Genomic DNA, 19803 nt, shown 5'->3' with positions numbered 1-19803 from the left:
ACCAAGTTTCGAGGCCATCAGCATATATAAAAGCACTGATAAGAACAAATATCTTTTGAGGATACAAATGTACTCTTCTTTATCTCTCAGGAAGTACTTTTGTACTTGCGAAACTGTAGCTTCCTCATAACCGCTCGTGGATAATGCTATCAACACCGTTATCCAAGAAGTAACAGAAGTAGAGCTCATCGGGCAGTATATGTACCAAAATCGCGAAAAGTTTGACAATCATGGACTCGAACGAGGGCCCCGAGGAGCTGCGTATGACGCACCTACAACCCCAGTCGATCTTACTTAAAGATGGTGAAACGACTGCGACAATGTACCCAATTCCGGCATATGCAGAGCAGCTTCCGGCAGGTCTGTTGGCGTTTTTGCTGGATGAATTCAACATGGAAATAGAAAAGGGCGATAGCTTACCATACTACGAGCCATTAACTCTGGAGGGCTTTAATGAGACATGGTTCCACAGGGACGGCCTCGTATGCGTGATGGTATTAGGCGAGATTCCCGAATTGGACTACAGCAAGAGTGAAGAGGCCGGCAATGGCAGCACAGCATCAGACGACCCTCAGGCAGAGGTCACAAGGCACACGTCACAATACATTCGGCGGAAGGAGCGCAGAAACCTAAACCTTAACATCCAGTGGGAAAAACAGTGCCTTGGCGCGTTCAACCTGCGACCCGCGTATCCTGGGCGCTCTTCGCATGTAGTGACAGCAACGTTCCTTGTGAATGCCGGAATAAGAGGCAAAGGAATTGGTAGAACTCTCGTGGAGTGTTTTTTAAGCTGGGCGCCTCAGATGGGATTCACGTCTTCGGTATTTCCTCTGGTTTACGGAACCAATGTTGGCGTACGACGCATCTTAGAAACTCTAAGTTTTAGGCGTGTAGGAAAACTTCCGGAATCGGCCATCCTCAAAGGCTGTGATGTGCCGGTTGACTCCTTCATTTACGCCAAAGAGTTCACACACGTTTCGAAAAGCATCGACCTTTTGAATGAGCCAAATAAGCACTTTGCGAAGTACGAGAGACTACGATACTATTTAGAGACTGGGAAATATCCTGACTACTGTGACAGGAACGAAAAGGCGAGGTTGAGGGCTAGCTCTAAATATCATTCTGTACAGAATGGGAAGCTAATGCGGCAGGGAAGGGAAGTTGTCTATGACCCCGAAAAGCAGCTCGAAGTGGCATTCGAAGTACACCAGGTGTCTCACCAGGGCATCAATAAAGTCACAACAAAAATTGCCGAGCGATACCACTGGAAAGGAATCAAAACTACGGTGGCCAGGATAGTGGCCGCCTGCCCTCTGTGCAAGACTCAGCATCAGGATGACCTGGGCATTGTTGTAGAAGCAGGATCTCCGCAACAACAAGCACACATGATTGTACCAAGCGGCGGGGACGTGGATCACTCCTCGCAGCTGAGTAGGGTGACTGCTGCTGTGATTGGAAGTTTACAAGAGCCGGGCACCGACATGGAAAGGACGCCAGTAGACGAGGAGCCCCGCAAAAGGTCAAAGCCGACAATCCATAGAATCAAATTCAGTGGTTCGCGGGATCCACAGATTTCCACGCAGGAAGTACTTGATAATGAACACTCGATGAACAATTTTAGTGAGTACGCCCGTCACCAGCAAAAGTCAAAACGGCGCTACCTTGATGTTGCAATGAGTGCAAACATGTCCCGAAGCGCAACTCTTCCGGGGAGCGACATCCCAAGTGGGCCCGCGACAGTTGAGATAGATGAACAAGATGATACACATATGGTTGACGATGCACTACTTGACCTCGAGGACAACGTCATGGCCGCTGTTGAAGCAGTGCGCAGCGAACAAAAATCAAAAGATGACCAGTACGGCCATGAAAGTAACGTTCAGCAGTTCTATTGACTCTAAATTTTCGAAATTTGGTATAAGGTTTTATGTGTTCATTTGTAGTCATCCAAGACAACTTCATTGTCTGCAACAACGACAGTACGTTCGTAATTATCCTCATACGGCCACGCGCGCTCAACGCAAACCGAATGCACGCTGTTTCCGGATCCATAGTTGCCATTTGAAGACAAGGTATAGTTTGCTTGGCCAACTTGTGAACCTGCCAAAGACAAAAGAACGTTGTCGTTTCCAACCTGGTGTCCGACTGAATCCTTCTCTTGTAGAGTAATGTGACGCTCCAATGAACGGGCCACATCGGCGGCGTATGTTAATTGAGAAGAGTCTTTCTCGGAAGTAAAAGTTTTGACGCTTCCAACAAAGTCCCATCCGGTTCTGTCCGTGAATTCAAAAAGGTCTTTATCGGCTTTCCTGAAGACCCATTTTCTTTCCTTAGAGAGGTCCACAAAAGTTTTCTCGACGTCACCGTTTTCCAAGTATTTTTGGTTGCTTGTGAAAGTACTCTCGACAGTCTGATGAAGCTGATACTCCACACCGTCCAATGTTATTGTGCTTTCAACGAGAACGCCGTTTTTTGCTGAAACGTTCTGTATCAGCTCATCTGGCTTGGAATCATTGACAAACACGTCAAAAGACGATGGAAGCATTGATGAGTTGGTGAAGCTCGGTTGTGTTGCGTCCAGTGTGTTATTCCAGACAAAAACATTACCAGAAATAATCCAATTCTCCCCTACAGTCGGTTTGAAGTTGGAGCTTGCGCTGCTCACAACTTCAAGTTGCAATTCCCAAGACTCCCCTTCGATCAAAGAAAGGAAAGGCGTAAGATCCACTTTGTAACTTTCAAGGTCAAAAGCGTTCATACCAACGCAAGGCCGCCACAGAGGTGGGATAAACCCGGTAAAAATGATCGGAGTTGGCACTACAGAATCGACCAAAATTTCCTTTTCAGAGTTGGTGAGATATATCTTGATAGCGCGGAAAGGACCGTGACCAAGAAGCTCATGCCCAGACTTGCGAAACCTGTTCGTAAAGCGATCTAGGACATTTGTGTACCAAAACTCTTCTGCAGCGTTTCCAGAAGCAAATATTTCGATCATAGCTCTGGAGATATTTGAAGACTCTTCGAGCTCTGGTAGGCTACGAGACCAGCGTGGGTTCCCCTGCGAAGCCCGTGGGTAGTAAAATAGTGGGGTGCGGGAAAAGTGAGATACCAACGGAGTAATGAGATTGGCAGGAGAAGTGAAATACTGCAAAAGCTTTTCGCGGAGAGAAGGTTTACTGACATCAGTATCATTGCTGGTTTGATAGTAGTGGGCCCGGAGTTCGACGTTGAATACGCCTGTTAACCTATGGGTCACGAGATTGTCAAGTTGCAAGGTAATTTCCAGGCTCTCACGATCAAACAAAGCCCTATACTGTGAAATGTCCTTAATCGCCTCGCTGACAATAGTTCTGTTTCCCCAGGGTTCCACGGTCGAGGATCTCCACACATTAATATCGTCAATAAAAACATGAAGTAAGCGGTCAAATTGCCGCCCCGTAACGTTGGTAACTAGCTCCAATATAATCTTGTCATACTTCCCACCATTGTAAGGCTCGAAATGAGCTTTGGCGGGCTTTCCCCAGGAGTCTCCGAATGAAGAACTGAGCAAATGCTGCGTGAAGACAGGGTCCGTGCTGGGCAATTTTTCAACCGTGACCTCGAAGGAGTGTTGTACTCTGTTTTGCGGCGAGCTCAAATCGCCATGTACTTTGGCTCCAAACATTGTATTCTTGTCAAAGCGCAAGAAAAGGTTCACCAGCAGAAGGCAAACAATTACAGCGATGTTGCGGCGATGCTTCCATGGTCTACTTCCCCCTTTATTCTTGCGGGCCAATCCCTGCTTCTCATAGTCGAAGTTAGGATCACTAGCAGCATTTCCTTGAAGGTCTTGGACCCCCGGCCTCTCAAGTTCTTTCTCGGTGGCCATGTCCGTACCTTTTCTGCCCATCTAAACCTGTTGAGCTGTTTAATGGGCCATAAAATATCACATCTTAGAAATAAGTGAGTATAAATTGAAAAATCAGGATGTAAAAACTCTGTCCTCACGGTACAAACAAGGCTAGCCAAGCGGACTAGAACGCAGTATTAGAAAGTGGTTACCGAGAATCGAACCATGTTTTTCTTTCTAAGCCATATTCGGGATATTTTCGCTCGTTCGCATTCGAGAAACCAGGAAATGCTGCTGTCGAGACAAGCTTTCTTTCGGCTGTTGGGATATTTGGCCAGCTGTGTCGTTTTTTCGCTGGCCGCTCAGGGGCATGTATAACGGGCCCGATAAGTGACGATGTGTTGAAGGAATGCTAAAGTCGAGAGCGGGCCTTGTTAATTAAGAAGGCGCGGGTTCATAATGATTACAAGGTGCGTAAAGGAAAAATGCCTGAGGGTCTTTGCTCCTTTACCTCCTTAAGCATCTACAGGCAGTAGGCCTATTCATTGGAGGGAGCGAACGTTTTACAAATATGAGCAGTATGCGCGGCGCTTTGCAAATTCTGGACCATCGCAGCCTACTCATTCTCAGGAAAGCCGTAGTTCAAGGCTTTGGAAAAAGGAAGCAGTTTAAAGCGCTTTTGCGATTACGTTGTGGATTGTTCTGTCCTATAGTTAAGCCATTGAGGTCTCTGAGAGTACAGCACTTAAGAGGCAAACTTCCTGCAAGAAATGGATATCAAAATATGCTGAACCGACCTGCCACCTATTGCACGCTTCGCCGCAGAATAAGCTTGAGCTCTGGTCGAAACTTCCTCTCGGAGTAAGGGTAGGGAAACATGTATATAGAAATTCGTCGTTCGTTGCACAACCTAAGAAGACCCAAGAATGGGCAGTTTGGCACTTTGACAAAGAAGACCTTCGCGACAACTAACAAATCAAAAATGGTTCATAGAAATTTAGTGTTGCTTGGGAAGAACTTTGTCTCAATTTTGAAGCTTTAGCTTTATACACTGAAAGATTTGATTACGGGCGATAAGGTCAGGACTGCTATGCTTGGAATTAGAAAGCAAGTGTCCAAAGTGCGCCCGCAGAAGCCGCTGGTGAACATTTGATGAAAATGTTGCGATCTCGAAAGGCCTTTATAAAGCGGAGCTTTTTCAATAATTGGCTCGCTTCTGTACTCAAAAGAGTAGTCTCGAGCCCACATATGTCAATAAAGTGGAAAGATGTTCAGAAGAGAACATTTCGGGCGTCCCAAGTGCTTCCCTGGACCACACATGTGTAGTGCACAAGTATATAGCATTTTAAATCAACACGCAAATGAGGGTCCCGCTGGATTTCAGGGCAGTGTCTCGAAACGAAGTTTTCTGCTGGTCATAACGGAAATGAAGGAGCCACTGTTAGATCACAACTTTGATGAACGTGATCGTTTTGCGTGTACTTCAATTCGCAGTTCTGCCACGCCTGCGGAAAAGCCGGCTTCCATATTCCAGGAGAGAAGTGGCCTTTTAATTAATTTTAGCATGACGTTCAGCAGAATCTTGAAAACAAGCAACAAGAAAACAATATTGAGAGCTTGCCTTTGATATAAAGGGAAAATCTGAACAGAGGTTGCGTTTTCATGTGTCGCTTTTAAAAAGCTGCCAAAACCGCAACTCTCGCAGCGGCTTCATTTGATGGCTGCGAATCTTCGACCAATCCAGACTGCTCGCAACGAGCCCGCAGCTCCAAAAATGCGGACTATCTGAGCCCGCGCGCAGTATTTCAACGGCTCGGTCGCAGAAGATACCGCTGAGAGAGCTTTAAAAAAGCGTAGACCCGCCGTCTAACATAGAATTCCAACCTCGGCGGCTATTCCAGGAGAGATTTCCACTTCAAGCGTTCTTGACCAGCGAAAGAACTGTGCCACTCAATTCACCACGGACCGGTTCGTCTGGAGACTCTCATCTTTTACAAACCCGAAAACGCACAAAGCCGCAAAATCCTCGAGACTTCGGCAGATCTCACCTAACCAGCACCGCGCTTAGCCAGGGCCGCGGTTAGTACAGCGCACGGAGATCATGTATCGGCGAGCCGCGAAAAAGACAGAGACCAGAAAAATCGTCACAAGCCTACCATGAAAGGAGCGGCGATGCCCCTTTTTACCGATCCTACTGATATCCGAAGAACCCTGAACGCACGAAGAGCATAGCCTCCAAAGTGCATCGTCACATAGCAACTCTTCCACCTAGGGTCCGAGCGCGGGTCCACTGTCGGTCAACCCACTATTCAAGTGCGTCATGAGCCCTTTTCAGAACGAAGTTCGCTATTTGCTGCGGCTGTCACGGACGAGTACGACGATTGATCGGTGTGAAGACGTTAGAGAAAAACGCAGGAGAAACTGTGGGCAGAACTACAAGCGGCATCAAGGGCACAAGCCGGGACGTTGCCTCGTAAGCTTCTTCCGACGGCACGGCTTCGCCTCAAATTCAGCCACCCTTGAGCGTTTACCGCATCGTCTCCTAAGTCCGACACCTTATGCTAGGGCACCTGATCAGGGCTTAAACTTCGATTACGTAGAGCAGAAGGCTTGGCCACCTGCTCAACACGTGGGACTCCTCCCCGCGTTCCGTGGAAGAACGTTACCGGGTACTTCGTAGATAATGTTATGGAGGGTCGACATAAGCTAAGGTAAAAAGCTTTTCACCCTGGTTGTTACACAAAGCAAGTCGAAGAAGGATAAACGGAGCCAAATGGGGGGACTAGAGCCTTCAAACGGGGACCATGAGATCAAGAGAACCGGCTCGACGTCTTCCAATTACAGCAATATCAATGCTAATCTCCATGCTCGCGTAAAAGCGTTCCAGGAACAAAGGCAACTGAAACGGAACGGCAGCGTGGGATCGGGGCATGGAAGCGTTTCCAGTCAATCGGGGAAGACAGAAGGTGGCGGTGAGCCTCAGAACATTGACAAGATCGTTAACAAGCCATTGCCGCCGCTCCCTCCAAGCAAGGAAAGCGGACAGGTGCTTAGCCCCATTCGGAGAGCGCCAAGGCCGCCCGCGCTCTCAGCAGCAGGGCCTGGAGGCGGAGCGGCTAAACCGAGCTTGAGCGCCAGGAGAGGCCTCAAGCTGCCCGCAGGCGGGATGTCGCTCAAAATGAAGCCACCTGCGCCTCAAGAGTTCGCGGGGGCCCCTTCGAATCGCAATCCGGCTGTCGCCACCCCCGGCGTGGCGACAGCGCAGAACGGGCGCCGCAGTAATCCCGGGTCGCTCGTCAACGGCGTACAAACAACGTCGACGTCTTCCAGGCAGCAGAGGGACACTGAAGGAACCACGCCATCTCAGCAGCAGCTCCAGCAACAGCAAAGTCGCAGTGGTTCCAACGGTTTATTCACAAATTTCTCGAAATATGTCGACATCAAGTCGGGATCCCTGAATTTCGCGGGAAAGCTGTCATTGAGCTCGCAGGGCGTTGATTTCAGCAATGGATCTAGTTTCCGGATTACGCTGGACGAGCTAGAGTTCCTCGAGGAACTGGGCCACGGGAACTACGGGAATGTCTCCAAGGTCCTTCATAAACCCACAAATGTGATCATGGCAATGAAGGAGGTGCGGCTCGAGCTGGATGAGTCCAAGTTTACGCAAATTCTTATGGAGCTGGAAGTACTACACAAGTGCCAGTCGCCGTTCATCGTGGATTTTTACGGTGCCTTCTTCATCGAAGGTGCTGTGTACATGTGCATGGAGTACATGGATGGTGGATCATTGGATAAAAGTTACGACAGCGAATACCTTGGAGGTATTGACGAGCCCCAGCTAGCCCACATCACCTACGCTATCATCCAAGGGCTCAAGGAGCTCAAAGACGTGCATAACATCATACACCGGGACGTCAAGCCAACTAACGTGCTGTGTTCCGCAGCGCAGGGAACCGTGAAACTCTGTGACTTTGGTGTTTCAGGTAACCTTGTTGCATCCCTGGCCAAAACTAACATAGGGTGCCAGTCATACATGGCTCCTGAACGAATTAAGTCCCTGAACCCAGATAAAGCTACTTACACCGTTCAGTCTGACATTTGGTCTTTGGGGCTCAGCATTCTGGAAATGGCGATCGGCTCATACCCCTACCCAGTAGAGACTTTTGACAACATATTCTCACAGCTGAGCGCGATAGTCGATTCACCACCTCCCAAACTGCCACAAGATCGTTTTAGCCCCGTAGCGCAAGATTTCGTTAATATGTGCTTGCAGAAAGTTCCCGAAAGAAGACGAAATTACGCTGCGCTCCTAGAACACCCTTGGCTAAAAAGATACAGTAACATCGAGGTAAACATGAGCGAGTATATAACCAACCGTCTGGAGAAGAAGCGCCTGATCACAGAAGAGAAGGGCTCTGAACCTGTGAAGAACATCCCTGCTCTTCATAAAGGTGGACTTTAACCGGACTACTTTTTTAGACCCTCCTTAAAACATACTCAAACCAGACTTGTGCTCCTAGAGACGCTATTTGTCTATTGAAATGCGGCTGAATCAATTTAGCCATTACGAGATTTTTTTATCTGTATTATTTATTATAGTGCTTGAAAAATGTATGAAGTCAATGTGATCATCGCCGCAGCACAATAGTCCCAAAGGCTCTAATACGAACTAAAAGAGAGCCTTATGCAGGCTTGGAAGACGCTTAGCCGTCGTCCGACCTTAGCTTCCATCAATATCACATACCACAAGACAATTGGACATAGGCTGCGTGACATAATAGAATATGTGGGCAATGTTACGCATCCATTTGTGAAACACATATTTCCCAACTTTATTGCAGTGCACTACTTCTACATCATAACGCTATCGATAATAGGGTCGATACTAATATACCCCATCAAAAACTTTGCTTATATCGATATCCTTTTCATGGCAACCGGTGCGGCAACTCAAGGAGGATTAAACACAATCAATGTTAACGATATGACTCTTTACCAACAAATCGTTCTATACCTTATATGCTGCCTAGCTACTCCTATTTGGATTCATGGGGTTTTGGCGTTTGTGCGTCTCTACTGGTTCGAGCGTTACTTCGATGGAATCAGGGATTGGTCTAAGAAGAACTTCAAAGTGAGGAGAACAAAGACGCTGATTCAGCGCGAGATGACTCGGACAGCTACCGAAGCTCAAAGACGGCATAAAACTGCAGGCAGGGCCAATAACGATTTTCAAAGCAAGCTGTTCAGCGGGCAGATGATAAAACGCGAGGAGCAAGGCGGCGTCAAGGAAAATTATGAAATGAACAGTCTAAAAGACGCCCCCACGGGGGGATCGGAGCACAAGGATCCACACACGAGTTCTTCAACTGGTACGACAAAAAGCGATCAAGAGGACTCTCCTGCGATCAAGTTTGGCGATATGCCCAAGCCACATAAGTCCCCGAAAAAGCCCGCAGACATTGAGATGTTTAGCGGAAGGAGACGCTCGGAAGATATTACCCCCGCTGATATGTTTCGTTCTATCGCTATGTTACAAAATCGGCACAATGAAGAGGAAGAGGAGCATGATGGTCCGGCATTAGTTATACGAGGGCCCGCAGAAAGGCGGCAGGGTTCTGACCCGAGTTGGGCCTCCGTTCCTCATAGCGGTAATATCGAAGAAACTAAAGATAAAGATTCCCGAAAGCCAGCTACTCATTCAATCAATTCTCCCTCATCTGCTGCAAGAAGCCCTTCTTTTCATAAGGAGGCTGATTACAGTCCTACCCAATGGAGTTCTCAAAATGAGTCAAGACCTCGGACTCCTTCTTCTATTCAGTTCAATATTGGCATGGTTCCATCTTCCAAACCAGGGAACCCTCAATACCATTCTTCCAACCGGAAGAAGCTCAACACAAGAATCATGAAAAAACTAACCCCCCGTAACAGGCTCAGGAAAAGACTGCGAAAAACCGCTTCAAATACGGACGAAGATGGAAATGACGCTGATTTTGAGCAGGATTCTCTGACCAGCGGAACTGACCACGATCAAGATGAGGAAAGCTTAGCTAGTTTTGGTTTGTCATCTCAACACAGCAGCCAAGCTCCTAACATGGAAAAAGTCCAATCGACACTAGCGGTACCATCCGGAGATGCAACAGGGGGCTCAAAATTCTACAAACGTTCTCTTACAATGGAAGCACCGGGGAATTCTGACTGGGATGTTCTTACTAAATCTCCAAGCTTCCAGAAGATGATATACAACAAGTGGAAGGATGAGCGTAGAAGAAAGAAAGGTGTCATACACTCTGCGTACAGAAGGCCATCTCTTGCCCACAGCACAAGTGAGCTAGATAGTGGCTTTAATCTCGGTCACGACGCCAGAACTATGACTGACGAAGCGCTTTTCGGCAATAACCATGATGAAGAATATTTCGGAACAACATTCGAGGAGCCTACGGATAGACCCCGTTTGAAAAGAATGAGTACCAATTACTTATCGTGGCAGCCCAAAATCGGACGCAATTCTACTTTTGTTGGTATGAACGAAATTCAGCGAGCTGAGCTAGGTGGTGTAGAGTATAGAGCCATCAAGCTGCTGTGTAAGCTGCTTCTACTTTATTACATTGGGTTTCACGTTATGGGAATGGTAATGCTATTGCCATGGATTACACAAATGAAACATTATGCAAAACTTGTTAGGGAAGATGGCGTCGCCCCTGCATGGTGGGGCTTTTTTACTGCAATGAGCTCCTTCAATGACTTGGGGTTGACTCTCACTCCAGATTCTATGGTATCTTTTAACAAGGCAATTTACCCCCTCATTGTCATGATGTGGTTCATTATCATTGGCAACACTGGATTTCCAGTTTTCTTAAGATTCATTATCTGGGTCATGTTCAAACTCAGCCCTGAGTTGTCATTGATCAAAGAGTCTTTAGGGTTCTTGCTCGATCACCCGCGGCGGTGCTTTACACTGCTTTTCCCTAGCGCTCCCACTTGGTGGCTATTGTTTATTCTCGTGACATTAAATGCCATTGATTTGATCTTATTTATTGTACTTGATTTGAACTCGCAAGTGGTGGAGGGGTTGACGAGTGGATTCAAAGTGCTAAATGGCTTATTCCAAGCAGTCAGCACACGTACTGCGGGCTTCACCATATTGAACCTGAGCAAGCTTCACCCCTCAATACAGGTTTCATATATGTTGATGATGTATGTTTCCGTGCTGCCGTTAGCAATTTCGATTAGAAGGACAAATGTCTACGAGGAGCAGTCATTAGGCATCTATGATAATGGCGGGGATGATGCACATCATAAAGACTCTTCTTCAGATAGCCAGTCGGAGGACGAACGAAACCTAGAAAAAAGCGCGAAGTCATTCATTGGAGCCCACCTGCGGCGCCAACTCTCTTTTGACTTGTGGTTCTTGTTTTTGGGCTTGTTCATCATATGCATCAGCGAGGGTGGAAAAATTCAAGATACTAACAAGCCCGATTTTACTGTTTTCCAGGTTTTGTTTGAAATTGTTAGCGCATATGGCACAGTTGGTTTATCATTAGGATATCCTAACACGGATCAGTCTTTCAGCGGCCAGTTTAATACCTTCTCAAAAGTTATTATAATTGGTATGCTAATCCGTGGAAGGCATAGAGGTCTTCCTTACTCTTTAGATCGTGCCATTATCCTTCCAAGTCAAAGTCTTGAGCGCCGTGACCAGTTGCAGGACTTGAAGCAAGAACAGCATACGACAGAGGCAAAGGACCCGATTGTTGATTATCTGCGCAGACAGTCGAGGTCTGCAAAAGGACAATTAAGAAGTCTACTTTCACGCAGGAAGCGGCCTACTAGTGACGAAAGCGTACCGCTTCGAAGCTTCTCAAACCACGAAAATTTGAGACAGCCTTCCGCGAGCAACGTCAGCAATTTGAGCCCCGCGCCTCGTTCGTCTCCCCGCAGCCAGTCGCTTTCTCAAGGAGATGCGGAAACCTACGGAGGCGAGGAAAGTTCATCAATCTCAAGTGACTTCCAGGATATGGCGGCATCTGGTTCCTCGATCGGGCCACGTAACGAAGAGGTCCCACATTTTTCTGATGAACCACCAACCGCGCTGGAGGGACCGCGTGCGTTTGAGCCAAATACATAGAATTAGTTCTTGAAAGGCAAATAAAGTAGCACTATCAAATAAAAGTGCTCGATGCTGTGGCAAAACTCGAAAAGACAGGATGCCAACCACTTCCCAGAGGCGGTGGGCCCTCTACCATAAGCGTATGCACCAACTAATATCCACGTGATGTAATTTCTCTAATGTCACAATTTTGTCACAATTGTGTCATCAATTGTCATCAACTGTCACTTTTTTGTGACAAAATTTGTCACAAAATTGTCAATTTTGAACCCAGACATTTAGCTATCCCCGCCTATTACCGTAGGAAAAATTTTCGCCGCTGACTCATATCCTACGAATATTCCCGCTCATGCGCAGAGACGTTGAATTTTTAGTATAAGTAGCGATGAGAAAAGCGCTTGAATTCTTTTATTCTCCCCCTTCATTGTATTCGTGTCGTTATTCGTATCGTTATTGTTATTATTATTATTATTATTATTATTATTCTCTCTTATTCTTAGTAAAAGTTAGGAAAAACCCTGAGTGACGAGAAATAGCGCATAAGTCGCCAAATCAACTGAAAGTCCCCCATTCAACTCTTGACGCCTATACTTTGTTATACTCCGCGAATAAAGGTTATTCTATCGAGTCAACGAAGCAGCATTTCTCGCACCATTTGGCCGTTTTTCCATTAATTGGTATGTGAAGAGCGTAGAAACCCCGATGCAGGGCTCTGTTAAGCAACCGCTATGAGCTAAGTGCCGAGGAGAGCATAAAGATGAAGCACCTTCAGGAGATTTTACCACCGCGCAAGATTTACGTCCTGTTTTGTTAAAATGCTCTTTCCTTCCATAGCAGGTGATGAAAAATTTCAATCTGCTGATATGGGGGCCCTGAACATCTTCGATCTTCTTAAGCGCGAACTGAAGCAAAAGCTCGATAGCGCCGAAGGAACAGCACTACGCTATTGCCGTGTCCGACAGCACAATACTAACTTCTCCTCCAGTAAATATTTTCTGCGTGTCCGCGATAGTCCAGACGCTCTAATTTTTCCTCATCGCTCATATTTGGCTACTAAGACTTTTCATTGCTCGAGCTCTTTTCAGTGTCAAAGCAACGTTTTTCAGTCATAATCATCTTACAGAACTTTCAGAAATGTCTATTATTACTCCAACGGGCCCTATTGCTCCTCCTATGGAATCAACGGGCGACCGTCTAGTTACGCTGGAGCTACAGGATGGTGTCGCTGTTCAGGGTTATTCCTTCGGTGCTCCCAAGTCAGCTGCTGGTGAACTAGTTTTTCAAACTGGTATGGTTGGTTACCCAGAATCGGTCACTGACCCATCTTATGAGGGCCAAATTTTGGTGATCACCTTCCCTCTTGTGGGCAACTACGGTGTGCCTGACCGCAACTTACAAGATGAACTTGTGGAATCCTTGCCAAGGTACTTTGAGAGCAGCAGAATCCACATCGCGGGTTTAGTTATTGCTCACTACACCGACCAATACTCACATTGGCTCGCCAATTCTTCCCTAGCAGCTTGGTTGAAAGAAGAAGGCATCCCCGCTGTCTACGGTATTGACACCAGAGCGTTGACAAAGCATCTAAGAGATAGCGGCTCTATGCTAGGTAGACTTGCCCTCCAGAAATCTGGATCTGATTTCGTTAGGGCGACCTCTGCTGAATGGAGAGACTCTTTTGAGATTCCTGACTGGGTCGACCCTAATGTTCAAAACTTGGTCGCCAAAGTATCTACCAGCGAGCCACATTTGTACACTCCTCCATCCGATTTTGATGTTTCTAACTTACAAAAGGGACCTGATGGTAAGACTTTGAGAATTCTGGCCATTGATGTCGGTATGAAGTTCAACCAGATTCGTTGCTTTGTAAAGCGCGGTGTTGAGCTCTTAGTGGTGCCTTGGGACTACGATTTTACTAAGGAACAGTACGATGGTCTCTTTATCTCAAACGGTCCCGGTGATCCATCTGTTCTATCAGATCTTAACGTCAAGCTGACTAAAGTCCTGGAATCTAAAAAAACCCCTGTCTTTGGTATCTGTCTTGGTCACCAGCTTTTAGCTAGAGCTTCGGGAGCCTCAACTCTGAAGCTGAAGTTCGGTAACAGGGGCCACAACATTCCTTGTACTTCTACCATTTCCGGAAAGTGTTATATCACTTCACAAAATCATGGTTTTGCTGTTGATGTCGACACATTGACAACTGGTTGGAAACCTTTGTTTGTCAATGCAAATGATGGTTCGAATGAAGGTATTTACCACACTGAATTGCCCTACTTTTCTGTCCAATTCCATCCAGAATCCACACCAGGTCCAAGAGATACTGAGTTTTTATTTGACGTCTTCATTCAATCTGTTAAACAGTTCAAACACACTGGTCAAATCAAGCCTGTCGAATTCCCAGGTGGCAAGCTCGAAGATAACCTGGCAGCTCACCCAAGGGTCGAAGCTAAAAAAGTTTTAGTCTTAGGCTCTGGTGGTTTGTCCATCGGGCAAGCTGGTGAGTTTGACTATTCAGGTTCCCAAGCTATCAAGGCTTTGAAGGAAGAGGGTATTTATACCATTTTGATTAATCCAAATATTGCAACTATTCAGACCTCCAAGGGTTTAGCTGACAAGGTTTACTTCCTTCCAGTTACTGCGGAGTTCGTGAGAAAGGTCATTCTGCATGAGCGTCCAGACGCTATTTACGTCACTTTTGGTGGCCAGACCGCTTTGTCTGTGGGTATTGAAATGAAAGATGAATTCGAGGCTTTAGGTGTTAAAGTTTTGGGTACTCCTATTGATACCGTAATCACTACAGAAGACCGTGAGCTCTTTTCCAATGCTATGGACGAAATCAATGAAAAGTGCGCAAAGTCGAAGGCAGCCTCGACGGTTGAGGAAGCTTTGGAAGCTGTTAAGGAAATTGGATTCCCAGTCATTTGCCGTTCAGCTTTTGCTTTGGGTGGCTTAGGGTCTGGTTTTGCTAACAATGAGAAGGAGCTTGTTGATTTGTGTAACGTTGCCTTTGCATCCTCTCCTCAAGTCCTAGTGGAAAGATCCATGAAGGGCTGGAAAGAAGTTGAATATGAAGTTGTGCGCGACGCTTTCGATAACTGTATCACAGTCTGTAACATGGAAAATTTCGACCCTCTGGGTATCCACACTGGTGATTCGATCGTTGTGGCTCCTTCTCAAACTCTATCTGACGAGGACTACAACATGTTGAGAACAACAGCTGTTAACGTTATCAGGCATTTAGGTGTTGTTGGTGAGTGTAACATTCAGTACGCGCTTAACCCATTTAGCAAAGAGTACTGTATCATTGAAGTCAATGCTCGTCTCTCGCGTTCGTCTGCCTTGGCGTCTAAGGCTACTGGCTACCCTCTCGCCTACACTGCAGCCAAACTTGGTCTGAACATTCCTTTGAACGAGGTCAAAAACTCTGTGACACAGTCTACGTGTGCTTGTTTTGAACCATCTCTCGACTACTGTGTGGTCAAGATGCCAAGATGGGATTTGAAGAAGTTTAACAGAGTTTCTACTGCGCTTTCTTCCTCTATGAAATCTGTTGGTGAAGTTATGAGCATCGGAAGGACGTTCGAGGAAGCTATCCAGAAGGCTATCAGATCTACAGAATACGTTAACCTAGGTTTCAATGAAACAGACATGGACATTGACATTGACTACGAGCTCTCACACCCTACAGATGAACGTATCTTTGCCATTGCTAACGCGTTCAGTAACCTCAACTACTCAGTCGAAAAAGTTTGGCAATTGAGTAACATCGATAAATGGTTCTTGACCAAGCTTTATGATTTGGTTGCTTTCGCTAAGAAGATAGAGAGCTATGGGGCGAAAGAAAACCTACCACCCTTGGTTTTGAAGCAGGCGAAGCAACTAGGTTTCGATGATAGGCAGATTGCGAAGTTCATTAACTCCAATGAAGTCGCAATCCGTCGCTTGAGAAAAGAATGCGGGATTACGCCCTTTGTTAAGCAGATTGACACTGTAGCTGCTGAATTCCCAGCTCACACAAACTACCTGTACATGACATACAATGCTGCTACGCATGACCTGTCATTCAATGATCATGGTGTTATGGTCCTTGGTTCAGGTGTTTACCGTATTGGTTCATCGGTTGAGTTCGATTGGTGTGCTGTCACAGCGGTGAGAACATTGCGCAAAAACAACATCAAATCCATCATGGTCAACTACAATCCCGAAACCGTGTCCACTGATTACGACGAGGCGGACAGATTATACTTCGAGACAATCAGCTTGGAGAGAATTCTTGATATCTATGAAATTGAGACATCTGCTGGCGTTGTTGTATCTATGGGTGGCCAGACCTCTAACAACATTGCTATGTCTTTGCATCGTGAGAACGTCAAGATTCTGGGTACAACCCCAGAAATGATTGACTCTGCCGAGAACCGTTACAAGTTTTCTCGTATGCTTGACCAAATCGGGGTGGACCAGCCCGCCTGGAAAGAACTGACTTCTATTGACGAGGCTGAGAAGTTCGCTGATGCTGTCAGCTATCCCGTTTTGGTCCGTCCATCTTACGTTTTATCAGGTGCCGCCATGAATACTGTTTATTCAAAGGATGATTTAGCATCCTATCTGAATCAAGCTGTCGAAGTCTCTCGCGAGTATCCTGTTGTCATTACCAAGTACATTGAAAATGCCAAGGAAATCGAGATGGACGCTGTTGCTAAAAACGGTGAACTTATCATGCATGTTGTTTCTGAGCATGTTGAAAATGCAGGTGTGCATTCCGGTGACGCAACTTTGATTGTGCCCCCACAGGACTTGGACCCTGAAACTGTCGAAAGAATTGTTGTTGCAACTGCTAAAATTGGTAAAGCTTTGAAGATAACTGGCCCATTCAACATCCAGTTCATTGCCAAAAACAACGAAATTAAAGTTATTGAGTGTAATGTTCGTGCTTCACGTTCTTTCCCATTCATTTCTAAGGTTGTAAACGTTAACTTAATTGAAATGGCAACGAAAGCTATCATGGGGCTACCAGTTACTCCTTACCCAACTGAAAAACTTCCTGAGGACTACGTCGCAATTAAGGTCCCTCAATTCTCATTCCCCCGTTTGGCTGGTGCTGATCCTGTTTTGGGTGTTGAAATGGCCTCAACTGGTGAGGTTGCTACCTTTGGCCACTCGAAGTACGAAGCTTACTTGAAATCACTGCTGTCAACTGGCTTTAAACTGCCCAAGAAAAATGTATTGCTCTCAATCGGATCCTTTAAGGAAAAGCAAGAGATGTTGCCTTCTGTCAAAAAGCTCTACAACATGGGTTACAAGTTATTTGCTACAGCTGGTACAGCGGACTTCATTTCGGAGCATGGCATTCCTGTGCAATACTTGGAGGTCTTGAATGAGGGTGATGATGAAAAATCTGAATATTCCCTGACACAGCACCTTGCTAACAACAAAATCGACCTTTACATTAATCTCCCTTCAGCCAACAGATTCCGTCGTCCTGCGTCCTATGTGTCTAAGGGTTACCAAACTCGTCGTATGGCCGTGGACTATTCTGTTCCATTAGTTACCAATGTGAAGTGTGCTAAGCTTTTGATCGAAGCTATATCCAGGAACCTAAACTTGGAAGTTTCTGAACGTGATGCACAGACCTCCCACAGGACTGTCACTATCCCAGGCCTAATCAACATTTCGGCGTACATGCCCCACATTTCTAATGTGGTTCAAGGCCCAGAGGAAATGAAGGAAATTACTAGGCTCTCAGCCGAATCTGGATTCACGTATTCACAGATCATGCCAAAGTCAACCCGCGGTCCTGTTATCACTAATGAGCAGTCCATCAAGGTTGCCAACTCAGTTGCTCAAGAATCAGCATACACTGATTTTGGTTTCACTGTTGCAGCCACCGCGCACAACGTTGGAGAAACCGCCCAATGCGCTAATGATGCTAATGCTTTATTCTTACCTCACCGTGAATTGACTGGAAAGGTCTCTATAGTTGCTGAACACCTGAAAAATTGGCCAGTCGAAAAGCAAATTATCGCTGAGGCCAAAACCTCTGATCTTGCATCTGTTATCTTGCTGGCCTCGCTGCAAAACAGGCCTATTCACATTACTGGTGTGTCAAACAGGGATGATCTCTCTTTGATAATGACAGTTAAGGAGAAGCAAGACAAGGTTACCTGCGACATAAACATTCATGCATTATTCGTCAGTCAAGATGACTATCCAGAGGCTTTGTTCTTGCCTACAATCGAAGACCAAGAGTTCTTCTGGCGTAACCTAGATGCTATTGATGCCTTTTCGATCGGCGCCTTACCAACTCTCCTTGCCCAAATCACTGGCAATGAGGTGGTGACTGGTATTGGCATCAAAGAGGCTTTGCCACTACTGCTTTCTGCTGTAAACAATGGTAGACTAACTATTGACGATATCGTGGAGCGCTTGCATGACAATCCTGCATCCATATTCAACATTCCTGAACAAAATGCCGAAGTCGAGATTGACTTAGACTTTGCTTTCAGACACACAAAGAGATGGTCCCCTTACACCAAGGGAGGCCTAAGAGGTGGTGTGGAACGTGTCTTGGTGGACGGTGAAACTATTGTTTTGAGTGGAGATTTAGTTGCTGCTGAGGCTGAAGGAAAACTGGTTTCAAGTTCCAGTACTAAGATTTTAACGCCAGCACATCCCTCCGTCGAGCCTACTCCTTTCGCGGGAACTAAGAAGAGATTTTCATTTTCCAATGAGAAGAGATCTTCCTTTACAGGGTTTAGTGACGATGAAGATTCTCTCGTTGACCAGCCCCTGGAACAAAGACTAATGTCGTCAAGACCTCCTAAAGAACTAGCTGCTCCAGGTGCAATTCAAAGTTTGATTAGAGGCAACAACCCATTTTTGAGGAGAAACATTTTATCTGTGAACCAATTCAAGCGCTCTGACTTCCACGCTTTGTTTGCTGTTGCCCAAGAGCTAAGATCTGCAGTTGAAAGGGATGGTATTTTGGACCTCATGAAGGGCCGCCTCTTGACTACTATCTTCTACGAACCTTCGACTCGTACATCTTCATCCTTCATCGCTGCTATGGAGCGGTTGGGTGGAAGAACAGTCAACATCAACACAACATCTTCCTCTGTGAAGAAGGGTGAAACCTTACAAGACACTATCAGAACTCTAGCTTGTTATTCTGATGCTATTGTTTTGCGCCACCCTGATGAAATGTCTGCACACACTGCAGCGAAATACTCACCTGTTCCAATTCTAAACGGAGGAAACGGCTCCAGAGAGCATCCAACCCAAGCATTCTTGGATCTGTTTACTATTCGTGAGGAGTTAGGTACCGTGAATGGTATTACTGTCACGTTTATGGGCGACTTGAAGTACGGTAGACCAGTTCACTCTTTGTGCCGCTTGTTGAGACACTACCAAGTCAGAATTAACTTGGTGTCACCAAGTGAACTAAGGCTCCCTCAGGCTCTGCGTACGGAGCTTGCCAACGCTGGTATGCTGGGCGTTGAAAGCGAAACTTTGACTCCTGAAATCATCTCCAAGTCTGATGTTCTATATTGCACGAGAGTTCAGCAAGAAAGATTCGAAAAAAGAGAGGAGTATGAGAAACTCAAGGATGTTTACATTGTTGACAACAAGATCTTGTCTCACGCTAAAGACCAAATGGTGGTAATGCACCCATTGCCTCGTGTCAATGAGATTCGCGAAGAAGTTGACTACGACCACCGTGCTGCATACTTTAGGCAAATGAGGTACGGTCTCTTTGTCAGAATGGCGCTCTTGGCCATGGTCATGGGAATTGACCTGTGAAGCCACTAAAGTTATTGTGCACTACGCCTTCAGATGTTTCGATGGCACGCTTCTTTTCGTGGGGACTTTA

General features: G+C 46.2%; 5 protein-coding genes across 5 annotated transcripts; 4 read left to right on the top strand and 1 right to left on the bottom strand.

The window, feature by feature from the left end:
- Window positions 1-230: 230 nt before the first annotated feature.
- On the top strand, window positions 231-1895 carry SPT10 (Spt10p; the record flags this gene model as incomplete). Its single annotated transcript, XM_002554419.1, has 1 exon — window positions 231-1895. One exon carries the CDS (start codon window positions 231-233, stop codon window positions 1893-1895), a length of 1665 nt encoding a protein of 554 aa, XP_002554465.1.
- A 38-nt stretch (window positions 1896-1933) lies between these two features.
- KLTH0F05940g (KLTH0F05940p) lies at window positions 1934-3889 on the bottom strand (the record flags this gene model as incomplete). The annotated part of the gene is made up of 1 exon (XM_002554418.1): window positions 1934-3889. One exon carries the CDS (start codon window positions 3887-3889, stop codon window positions 1934-1936), a length of 1956 nt encoding a protein of 651 aa, XP_002554464.1.
- Window positions 3890-6602: 2713 nt separating this feature from the next.
- PBS2 (mitogen-activated protein kinase kinase PBS2) lies at window positions 6603-8291 on the top strand (the record flags this gene model as incomplete). Its single annotated transcript, XM_002554417.1, has 1 exon — window positions 6603-8291. One exon carries the CDS (start codon window positions 6603-6605, stop codon window positions 8289-8291), a length of 1689 nt encoding a protein of 562 aa, XP_002554463.1.
- A 222-nt stretch (window positions 8292-8513) lies between these two features.
- TRK1 (Trk1p) lies at window positions 8514-11954 on the top strand (the record flags this gene model as incomplete). Its single annotated transcript, XM_002554416.1, has 1 exon — window positions 8514-11954. One exon carries the CDS (start codon window positions 8514-8516, stop codon window positions 11952-11954), a length of 3441 nt encoding a protein of 1146 aa, XP_002554462.1.
- A 1116-nt stretch (window positions 11955-13070) lies between these two features.
- URA2 (bifunctional carbamoylphosphate synthetase/aspartate transcarbamylase) lies at window positions 13071-19733 on the top strand (the record flags this gene model as incomplete). Its single annotated transcript, XM_002554415.1, has 1 exon — window positions 13071-19733. The coding sequence occupies one exon, from the start codon at window positions 13071-13073 to the stop codon at window positions 19731-19733; it is 6663 nt and encodes a 2220-aa protein (XP_002554461.1).
- Between the last annotated feature and the right edge of the window lie 70 nt (window positions 19734-19803).

This window comes from Lachancea thermotolerans (assembly GCF_000142805.1).
Source record: "Lachancea thermotolerans CBS 6340 chromosome F complete sequence".
Taxonomy (NCBI): Eukaryota; Fungi; Ascomycota; class Saccharomycetes; order Saccharomycetales; family Saccharomycetaceae; genus Lachancea; species Lachancea thermotolerans.
This window is presented reverse-complemented; position numbering and strand designations above follow the sequence as displayed.